Source organism: Eleginops maclovinus, chromosome 5 (assembly GCF_036324505.1).
Source record: "Eleginops maclovinus isolate JMC-PN-2008 ecotype Puerto Natales chromosome 5, JC_Emac_rtc_rv5, whole genome shotgun sequence".
Lineage (NCBI taxonomy): Eukaryota > Metazoa > Chordata > Actinopteri > Perciformes > Eleginopidae > Eleginops > Eleginops maclovinus.
The window spans coordinates 12,040,544-12,051,262 of NC_086353.1; the positions used below are offsets into that span (position 1 = coordinate 12,040,544).

General features: G+C 42.3%; 2 protein-coding genes across 2 annotated transcripts; both read right to left on the bottom strand.

Moving 5' to 3' along the window:
- Positions 1-2,222: 2,222 nt before the first annotated feature.
- On the bottom strand, positions 2,223-5,158 carry rnaseh2a (ribonuclease H2, subunit A). The gene is made up of 9 exons (XM_063883011.1): positions 5,014-5,158; positions 4,648-4,783; positions 4,273-4,344; positions 3,966-4,092; positions 3,791-3,878; positions 3,472-3,609; positions 3,206-3,293; positions 2,906-3,029; positions 2,223-2,603 (listed from the first exon to the last, which is right to left on the bottom strand). Exons 2-9 carry the CDS (start codon positions 4,772-4,774, stop codon positions 2,441-2,443), a joined length of 927 nt encoding a protein of 308 aa, XP_063739081.1. The 5' UTR covers positions 4,775-4,783; positions 5,014-5,158; the 3' UTR covers positions 2,223-2,440.
- A 1,453-nt stretch (positions 5,159-6,611) lies between these two features.
- On the bottom strand, positions 6,612-10,719 carry LOC134865175 (transcription factor Sox-10-like). Its single transcript, XM_063884627.1, has 4 exons — positions 10,603-10,719; positions 9,567-10,235; positions 8,925-9,196; positions 6,612-8,774 (listed from the first exon to the last, which is right to left on the bottom strand). The coding sequence occupies exons 2-4, from the start codon at positions 10,004-10,006 to the stop codon at positions 7,993-7,995; spliced, it is 1,494 nt and encodes a 497-aa protein (XP_063740697.1). The 5' UTR covers positions 10,007-10,235; positions 10,603-10,719; the 3' UTR covers positions 6,612-7,992.

Consider the following 10,719-nt stretch of genomic DNA (forward strand, 5'->3'; position numbering starts at 1 on the left):
GCAGTGATTCATGGTACCAAAGACAGCCTGTGATCTCATAATTGTACCGGAAAAATTAACTGCCAAATATTAGTGGGTTTTATTTGCTTCACCTCCTGAGCACCCATTTCAGCGATCTTAAAGTGCGGGTGGGGTGTGTGTGTGATCATGTGTGTGCATCCTTAAACAGCTTACTTGGTTGATAAACACTTTCTTAGACATTTTGCAAGATTTTCCTCAACTGTTAACAAATGTTTGTTGTATCACAATGCACAGAGGGCAATATACTCTATGACAGTGGGGGAAAAAGAGAAAAAAGGTGGAAGTCTTTAAAACAAAACTCTAAACATATTTATACAAATTAGCACTTTCTCCCCTGATTGTGTTGAATCACTGTACATTTAATTTAAATGTATTTTTTAAACTCTAAGCTATTTGTATTTATTTTTTTGTATGTCTTTTACTGGTAACTGTATTCTATGTTATATACATTTTCTGTGACAAGTCGACTGTGAAGCATTTTGAACTGCATTTATTGTATGAAAGGTGCTATACAAATTAAGACTATTATGAATGATGAGCTTTTTTTCGATTGTGACGAATATACCCTACCCTGGGAAATACCCAGGAAGGGTCTGGAAATGGCACCTGTCTCAAAGTGTCAACATTGTTTTTGCCCCTCTAATTATGTTTAGACACCAGAGCTGAATGTTTGCAAGCTTATTAGTGATTTAGTCATCATGGCAGACTGGCAGGGGGATCTAATAGAATTACGGTAGAGAGACTTACGCTGAAATAGATCACCATGTTTATTCCCTGCTGGCTAACTTCGCTTAAACCCATTGACGCAGAAGCACACCTGGATACTTACAGGGATTACATGACGAGCCACAGGAGTTTATAAATGGACGTAGAGGAACAGAACATTGAGGATACACAACAGATCAACTTGTGCAATGTGTTTGTCAGGACACAAAGATCCAAACACCTGCTGCTGAGACTAAAGCAGACCCAACCTCATCCAGTCTGAGAACAGCTCGTGGACTTTGTATTCAGCCCTTGTACATCAGAGAATCAGCGGAAACCATGGAGCCTTTGGTCCAGACGGTGACCTCCGGAGCAGCCTACGAAAAAAAGACCTATCCCAGGAAAACCACGAGGACAAAATTCCGAGGAGCGTCGTCTCATTTTGTGGGGCGCTCGATCATGATCCTGTCTTCGTTTGCGATCTCTACTTTGGCTATGAACTCTGTGAAGAAGATCCACGACTCTCGACACAAATCCATCAAGAACTAACGATGGATATGCCTTTATTGTTTGGTCACCTTTATGAGGCTGGGCTTCGCTTTGTTTTCCGAAGATATGGACATCCCTTCTTAGCCAGCTGCCTTTTGTGCTCCCATAGCAAAATGTGAAATGTGTTGTTATGGCCAAGGCTTCCTGTGTGTTCAGCAGTTAGCCTGGACAGTAGGAAGACTATGAAGTTCTCAGAGGATGCAAGACGGACCAACAACAGGAGATTTCTGAGAAGACGAGCATCTGGCAAACATGCCAAGATCCCTCTGTACCTCAAAATGTGCTTTGTTGGGTTAATACAGATTACACTGAGGTGTTTTAAGATGGGAACAGTATGCAGTAAAACCATCAAGCCTCATCTTCCATTTTGCCTCATACTTGTTGTGGGTAGTCTCAACATGTGAGACGTAAAAATTAAAGCGAATAGAAACTGTCCGAAATGTCTGCTGCTGGGGGTTAAGGGACAGTTTCTTACAAGGACTCGCTAACAACAAGTATCAACACTTCTTAAGTATTGAAAGCCTGCTCAGAGTATTACTCTTAACTTATTCTCTTGCATGGTTGTTTGTTTTCAGACAAAGCCTAACATTTGACACCATTCTTTTTTCAAGGGTTTGTATTCCTTGTTATGGTATATTTGCTAAAAACCAGAACAAACTTTATGCAGTAATGTAAGATGATTTTAATGAATGTGGCATAAGCTGTGCCGAGATTTTCATCCTGCAGTTGTGTTTCTGTGGTGAGTATTCCAGCCAACAGGAAGTGATTGTGTTGGGACTCACCATGGTTCATGTTCACATGCTTTTAAAACCCTGGTGCATTTTGTCATATCGCCACCAGAGGGCAGCATCAGCATTAAAGATTGCACTTTTCAAACAGACAGACCTTTGTGCTTCTTTTGTAAGTATTGTGTAGAATTGTTTTAAACAAAGGCTCTTACGAAGAAAACTGTTGTTATTTACATTATTTTTATGTATAAAAAAAACAGATACAAAAGCGAAAAATAAAGAGAGACCTTAATTTGAGTCTGGATTGGTGATACAAACACAAAAGGTTTGCAATGTTCTAAAAGTCCATGTCAATTTCTTATTGGGCTGCACATCAAAATATCACAAAGAGCTTTTGATTTCCTGCCTGTGTGTGCGTGTCCTCTACGGTGTTGTCCTCAGAGTGTGTCGAGGCTCTTCAGCCGCCGATCACTGAAGAAGCGGTGTGTCTGGTGAGTCGATTTTTGGTCTTTACCGCCAGCTGATGCACTGAAGTAAGCCAACATGGATTTGTTGTTCTGCCGCTGAGCCCCTTTCTCGCCATCCTCCTCATCATCGTCCCTGAGGACAAAAAAATAGTCATGTTTACGCTGTGGTTAGCTCTGTCCAGAAGTCGAAAGCATTTGCACAGACATTAAGCGTGACGTTGAAATCAAAGGGGTTGCGGTTTTCTTTCTCACACACACAAACCAATAAAACAAATTTCATAAGCTTGAACATTTTTGTCAAGTTATTGTTTTTTTCTTGACTTGGGAAAAAAATGTTGTTACTAAATAAGAGTGAGAGCAATTTACTTGGAACATAGATGTTGCAGATACTCCCTAAAACAAGCTGCTACAAAATTAAGTTTAAAGGCTCTTTACCAGTGGACAGTCACACCCTTGCTGTCCATCAGGGTTTGGGCAGTGCTCCAGCTAAATCGAACAAACTGAGGGTAACCAAACACGGGTTCCAGGTACTTCAGCAGCCACGCTTTAGTCTTCGGATCTGCAAAACCAGGGGGGGGGGACAGTTTATATACATGCATTGATAACCACAGTTAGTCATGTTCAAATAGTGTGAGAAGTGACAGACATAGAAACAAAAAAGATCAATACATTTAAAAGTATTTCACAAACATGTATGACCTCAAGTTAGTAATATAGAAGTGTCGTTTCTTTTACCACTGGGGTATCCTGAGCCGTAGTCTGTCTCCACATCTCCCATGTCCTCGGAAAAGTTCCAGCCTTTTACAACACGATCCCTTGCCACCTGAAAAACATCAACTGAGTAATTTAGAAAAAGGCCTCAAATGGAGATATGGAGATTTTTTACAAGTCGCGCTTATTAGGTCTATAATCTGAATTAAGAGCCCTGAAGTAACAAAGAAATCACTGAAAGCAGTCTCGACAACTAAGAACTGTGATCCCTTTGGCTGGTGGTCACTTACCTTCGCACAGATACTGGCTGCACTGACAATGGGGAAGAGGGAGTCAGCCTTCGGCCTCACAGTCACATCGATACCTGGAAACCGCTTTGAGAGTTTGACTTCATATTTATCTGCTGGGCCAACTGTGTCCACAAACACCTTCAGAAAACCAGGGAGGTGGAGGAGGGCAGGCCATGTAAGACAAGATGGAGTAAAGACGATGAGTGAACGTTTGCATAATGTCGTCAAATATTTCCATTTTTAATCAGTTGCACGTTGCATTAGAATAAAAGCATTAAATATGCACATGTATATTTACATTAATTACTTATTTTCATACCTCTTTTAGCTGTACTCCACTGTCCAAAGCGTACTGTACTAGATCAATTGCTGTGTCATGTGAGAGGGCGTTCAAGTTGTATTTTGTCCTAACAGGGGCAGACAATTTTGTGAGTGTAAATATAAAACAGTTTATTAAAAAAGTCTCTGAGTATGATACTGTGTGTGCCACATACCTCTGCAACATGCTGGTAGAGATTGTGTTTGGTGAGAGAATCTGCAGAGCCCAGCCGATATAACTTTTGGACTCATCAATTTTTTGGAAAAGATTCTCTCTTTCTACCTCTGAAAGAGTCTTTGAATCTGTTACAGGAGGGGGAAAACACTCAATTAATGATATGTTGCATTTATGCTAAAAAAAGCTAGTTTCAAATGCTCTTTTTCTAGAAAGCATTGAGCGTGAGTTTAAAGAACAATGCTGAGAAGACTGTGTAGCATCCTTTTTAAAAGCCAACAGCAGAGATGTAGGCCACAACAATTTACCTGCAACTTTCGAGTCCTTCAGCTCCTGCTTTTTGGAAACTGGACAGAAACATATTCCATACACCATGGGCCCTGGGGAACAAAACATGAATACTTTAAGTTGGAAACCATATGACACCATACAGTAAGTGCTAAAATAAGTTATAAATGCATTCAAACCGTGGCAAATAGTAAATCAGAAAATTATCGCCATGATAGATAGATAGATAGATAGATAGATAGATAGATAGATAGATAGATAGATAGATAGATAGATAGATAGATATTACTGCGCATTTATACACGTGTAATGCTGTAAGGTGGACAACAGTTAATAGTATCTATGGCATGTTTCTAAACATATAAAGATTAGATTACAGATATCAGAGAGCATACCCAGCACAGGCCCCCTGCCCGCCTCATCGATGCCCAGACAGCAGTCCTCAGTCCGGCAGACATCAGGGATCTCTGATACCAGGCGGCAGCTCACAGAGTTGTCTGATTCAAAGGGGCTGAGGTCCATGACAGCTGGCTGAGAAAGGCACGATTCAAATATGTGTATCATAATGTTAAGGTATAGTTTAATATAACTCTTTGTCCAGACAACATGCCATGCTAGCTAACTTTAACGCACACTGGTGACAGGCAGACAGAGGAGATGCTAACACAACATGCGGCTGTTTTCTGTTTGCACGAACAGATTAGGCTTTTGCGAGGAAACCATAAAGTAGTATATATCCTGCTAAATCTGCTCATTCTTACCTTTTTAAACGTTGTCGGTGCAGTTCACAACTTCGTGTTGTTTATCTGTCTGATGCAGATTTGGCGCCCCTTGAATGACGTCACATTCTTCTTCTTTTTCAATACAATTGTAGGTGCACTACCGCCACCAGCTGATCAGGAGGACCAACACTTGTCTCGTTCAAATCAGGAAAAGTAGACTAATACCGGTACGTTTTATTAGTATCATACAATTTAAGCTGTATTTCTGACTCTCACGAGGGTCCAAAGAAGAAAAATATTGCTCATGAGAGGTTTGCCTCCAGGGCTTTCTGCCAGAACGGACACATTGTAAACCGAAGATACATAACTAGGTCGATTTTTAGCTTATAAAACATATGGCCAATCGAAAGAAAAGCTGCACATCTTTTCTGGTTTAAACCTCGAAGATATGTATACTAATCCAAGCAACACATTGAATTGTACATCAGATGTCTCGTAAGTGCCTCAAGTGTCGAAATCCCAGAAATCACCAACAGTTAAGTGGCACTATGGCAAAGCAATAAACTCATTGCATCATTGTAAGCCACTATAAGCCTCAACATATGGGCCTACTAATTTTCCAAGCTTCATCTAAAATGAGCTTTGTAAACATGTAAACATGCAGGCTGCAGGCCTTTCACATTTAGAAATAAACGTACAAGTGATCTTTCTCCTTCAACCCCATTAGCTTATTTTTTTCTATGCTCACAACAATCACCTGATAATAATGATGTAACTTATTCATCCCCAGAGGAAAATGTATTGTATTCATTTTGTTGGTGTTTTTCCTGATTTATAATTATTTGCATGAATGTAGAGAGATGTCAGATTGACAGGTCACTGCAGCACTACGCCTTGATTAGTTGAAGTAATCCAAGTTTTCTTAGTGCAATCATGTTATACATTAATAAACCAAGTCTAGCGTTTGTTCTTCATTATCAAAAACTGACGACTTCTCCCGGGTTGGGACTGCTCTGTAAACGAACTTCTCTTTGCTACTCAAATTATTATGTCGCTCAACCCTTACTTTGGACTTTTTTCAGCAAAAGCCACCATGTCTATCACCATCTTTGTTTACCATCCCCCTCACACACAATACTCTTACAATAAACTTTGTATTTAGCGTCTGGATGCCCGCTTAATATAGGTTTGTACAGCAGCTGAGTGTGGAGGCAGGGAGGCAGCCTCAGGTGGAGAAGAGAGGGCAGCGTGAAAGGAAAGCCATGTACAAAAGTCCAAGTGTACGTTGGTTACTGAGCTGAAATTGGCCTTGGCTCTGGCTCTTTACACCCACCCTTTCTCTCTCTTTCTGTCCCTCTGCAGCATTGAATGGCTCTCTTTGTATTTCTCAGTAACACGCAGTCCCCAGCCGATTAAATGCGGGGAATTAGTAGTCAATTTTAGCCTACCACACACACAAACACACTAAACAGCTTAGGTTGGTGGGGCACTGATTGTGTTGTTATTACAGTTCACACGTCAGCAGCATGTTTTTAATTTATTTTTTTCCCCCTTCACTTGCTTACTGCTCCATGTTTTATCTCTGAACCATCCCTACTGCATACAATAACACTCTTACAAAGGATTTTTTTTATAAATAAATTGATTTAATAGATGACAACAATAACATTTCAACATTGCTTTTCTTTTATGGAAGCAAAATACTCAAGTGAATGTATAGCAAACACTTTACAAAACTATCCAGAATTATACAAAATGGAAGAAGCAAAGATGTGACACACAAAATAATAACTACATGGTAAGAGGGTCAGTATAAAATGATAAAGTATGTGTCAGGTAATAAAGTTGAAGCATGTGGTAATGACCAATATTCACATTGCTGAAGAGGAAGAGCCCTGTTTGGACACAATATAGAAAAAAAGTGTAAGGACGAAAACATGCTTTAGCAGTGCAGAGGGGTCGTACATGTGATTCTAATCCTTAAGTAGGACCCAAAGCTGGCCAATTACCTGAAGAGATTTGGTTGAGAATTTGCACTTATGTATTTTAACTCAGTTATTAGAAAAATCTGATGTGTATTAGCAAAATGTTAGGCACTAAAAAGCAAAAAAGAAGCAGAGGTTTACTGCTCGGAAAATCTGAATACCTTTAGCCTTTTTTTGATCAGGTATCCAGTGTCTTATTTCTCCTTTGCTATTGGCACAAAATGAAAAGAGTTGAGGTAAGTGTCCAAGACTGAGTGTTAAGCTGAAATACATCTTTAGGAGCTCTCTTTCCCTCTCTTTTTCCTTTTTTCCCCTTAAATGCTTAAGTCTTCAGTTCAGTGAAGTCAATGTAATGAAAGGTCAGAGTGTGCTATCTACAAGAAAAAAAAAGAGTTGCAACTATCCTTTTCTGGCCGTGAAAGAAATACAACCCCATGCAGGGAACATCTTATTGAAAACAAAACGTGCTTTTCCCAAAGCAGTGGTGAAGATGTATTAGTGTAATATCAAATCAGTCACAATAAAGTTACACCCTAGGATATCAACATTGACAATAAACTTACTACTCATATAAAATAACACAATAACATCAAGAACATCTGCTTTAGTTTGGTTAATAAAATCTGATTATGTCAGTCTAAACCCATCGTTGCTGGGTCAAATCAGAGTCACTCATCAATGCAACAACTGTACTTTCAGAGTCTCACGCTGTGTACAAACTTTATACAAATTATAAAATGTATAATGGCACATGTTTATTAAGGTTTATTTAATTTTTGATTGGCATTTGACCCATGATTCACACTTTATATTGTATGAGTTTGTGGCTGTTTTTCTTTTAAACTGTATAAGGCCCCGTGGATGCGTCTTGCATTATAATGGCTACAAAAGTAAAAACCTCTAATATAACATCAATATGGCACAGACACACACACGCACATTCACAATCACACGCTCAGATATTTTGCACACCCACAGTCACACAGTTCCACTCACACACTTCCCATATTTCCCTCTGCTCAGCTGGTCTCCCTCAAGGTCTTGTGAGTGTGGTGTAAACAGGCTGCTCCCAGTGCGTGGGGCTGTGAGAGGGGGCCACGCTGGAAGGGTCTCCTATGGTAGTGTACAGAGGCCTCTGTGAAGGGCCCATGTAGGAGAAGGCTGAGTACAGACCTGGGGCCTGGCTGGAGTGGGCATAGTACGCCCCGGGGGCCTGATGCTCGGCGTACTCAAACTGAGCCCTGGAGGCCAGCGAGGGGAAAGCGGAGCCATAATGGGGGAGGCTGAGCGGGGTGTAGGTGACATGGGTGCCTGAGGAGGGCGAGGAGGAGGCGTCGGCATAGTGGCTACCAGCCACAGACTCACTCTTGATCTGGGCCTTGGAGGGGTCAGAGGAAGACGGAGAGGCCTGAGGCTGCTGCTGCTGCTGCTTGGAGAGCCACGCGGAGTGCCCGCTAGCAGCAGCTAGGGCATAGGCGTAAGACGAGGCCGAGGATCCGGCTGAAGGGGCCCCGGGTCCACTCTGCGGGTGGCCGTTTGGCGGAAGGTACTGGTCGAACTCGTTTACGTCAAACGGCTCAATGTTGGACATCACCTCATGGCTGATATCGCCGATGTCCATGGTGCCAAAGTCGATGTGGGGTTTAGAGCTCGATGATGAAGGGCCACCTGAGGCCCCGTCATCCCCCACCCTGAGCGCTCCCCTGGATCCTCCTGCCGATCCTGCAGCCCCCTCCCTCTTGGCATCTGACAGTTTCCCAGACTGGAGCTCTGTCTTCGGGGTGGTGGGGGGGGTGGGCGGGCTGTGACCCTGACCTAGAGGAAACAAGAGAAGGGACACAGGTAAACTTTGACAAAGGCTTAATTTTTTCTTCTTTTGTCTTTGATATAAATAGGCCTAAAAAATTATATTACCCTTAAACCTGATTATAAAATGTTTTAAATGTTGGTTATTGTGACTCCTACCAGCAGGATGGTGGTGGTGATGGTGGTGGTGGTGCAGGTCACCCAGGGGAGACCCAGCCCCGCCATTGTGTTCCAGGTGCAGGGTCTTGTAGTGTGACTGGGAGTGGCTTGCCTCCCCTTCCCCCTGGCTGTCCGACTCATTAGCAGAAGCTAGTTTGCCGTTTTTGCGTCTCCGGGGCTGGTACTTGTACTCCGGGTAGTCCTTCTTGTGCTGTTTCCTCAGTCTCTCCGCCTCCTCGATGAATGGCCTCTTGTCGCCCTCGTTCAGCAGCCTGGGGGGAGACAAACAAGGAGTGTGTTTAGTCTTAAAGGCCTATACTCAATTAACGGGAAAATATTTTCTGAGAATCTGTCTAGAAATGACAATAATTGTCGCATTCAACCCCCTGCACAGAGGATTAGGAGGTTAAAACTAGCAGATATTCAAAAATGCAGTTTAGGCCTACTCTATTTAAGTAACAAAATAAAAACACAAAGTTGATTTCTGCTTGTTTTCTTTGTTACAACCAACATCCTAGACGTATAACTTGACCACTTTTTACATTTGTATTCAAAATATAAAGCCCTACTTTACGCACAGGCGACACAGGAAACGTGCCACTGTATGGCCACACTGTTCTGAAACAACCATCCCATACAAACCTCCACAGTTTGCCCAGGGTCTTGCTGAGCTCCGCGTTGTGCAGGTGGGGGTATTGGTCGGCCAGTTTCCTCCTCGCCGCTTGAGCCCACACCATGAAGGCGTTCATGGGCCTCTTTACGTGGGGCTTCGCTTTGCTCCCGTTGTTAACGCGCACCGGCATGGGCACGAGTGTCCAGTCATATCCGTCCAGCACCTGGCTGACCGCCTCCCTGATGCCAATCGGGAAGCGATCTTCCTCTATCTCCGATTTGGCTGTATCTCCTGCGTCATCTTCGCTGCCATCTGCAACACAGAGTGAGGTCAGCTGCTGCGGCGGCCCGATCAGAGGTGAGTCCTCGCGGGGTGGCGCTCCGGGTTGAGTCGGTGAGAGTGAGTGACCATCGTCGGACCCTCCGGGACTCAGTTCCGCCTCGGACAGGCTATGCTCCTCGCCGGACATTTTTATTTAGTTGTTTTTATTTCAATGTATGACAAGAATGCAAATTGGTTTTAGAGAGAGTCCAACCTATTCTCTATAATTAATACGTTTTAATTGAACACGATGTGAGGAGTCTGCGACGATCCCAGTTATTGCTGACTCTTTTTAGGGAAAGCCATGGTGCTGCGTAAAAGTGTCCAAATCCTTTCCACCTTCGGCTGGAAATCCGTTTCAGCAAACGTAGTTACACCTAAAATCCACATAAAGTATGGTAGAAACAAAATCAATACTAATGAATTCCACCCAAAAATTACAATTGTGTTTATGAGAGTCAAACATGCCCCGGATCAGCTAAATCGATTTAATTGGTTAGTGGATTACATTTCACCATTCAATGGCAACTGAAGCCAATAATAATAATAGCCTAATAAAGATAGCAAAATGCTATTTCTACGAAATAGCTAACTGAATCCCCCAAAATATATTTTCATCGGACCCAAATGAACGCTGAAGTTCCTCCAATAAAAGCAATACAACTAGTACACAAATAGAACACTGATATTAAAAAAATCTTTCTATAATATAAATTCTGTTTTTAAAAAAATTACATAACTTACCAATATAGATGTCCAGTGGTTCAACATGGGAGTGTGTGTGGCTGACTGTAGAGCCGATGAATGGCTGCTCTGTGTGGCAACACCGGACCTTAAAGAGCGCCTTGTGAGGAGGACTGG

Excerpts from the sequence above, each read along its gene's own strand:
- rnaseh2a (XM_063883011.1), bottom strand. The coding sequence starts at position 4,774 with ATGGACCTCAGCCCCTTTGAATCAGACAACTCTGTGAGCTGCCGCCTG. Across the intron at positions 3,610-3,790 it reads GTGGAGTACAGCTAAAAGAG|GTGTTTGTGGACACAGTTGG; the intron begins GTATGAAAATAA and ends GGTTTTCTGAAG. Across the intron at positions 3,030-3,205 it reads CGGCTCAGGATACCCCAGTG|ATCCGAAGACTAAAGCGTGG; the intron begins GTAAAAGAAACG and ends CTGGTTTTGCAG.
- LOC134865175 (XM_063884627.1), bottom strand. The coding sequence starts at position 10,006 with ATGTCCGGCGAGGAGCATAGCCTGTCCGAGGCGGAACTGAGTCCCGGA. Across the intron at positions 9,197-9,566 it reads ACCCTGGGCAAACTGTGGAG|GCTGCTGAACGAGGGCGACA; the intron begins GTTTGTATGGGA and ends GTCTCCCCCCAG. Across the intron at positions 8,775-8,924 it reads TCACCACCACCATCCTGCTG|GTCAGGGTCACAGCCCGCCC; the intron begins GTAGGAGTCACA and ends TGTTTCCTCTAG.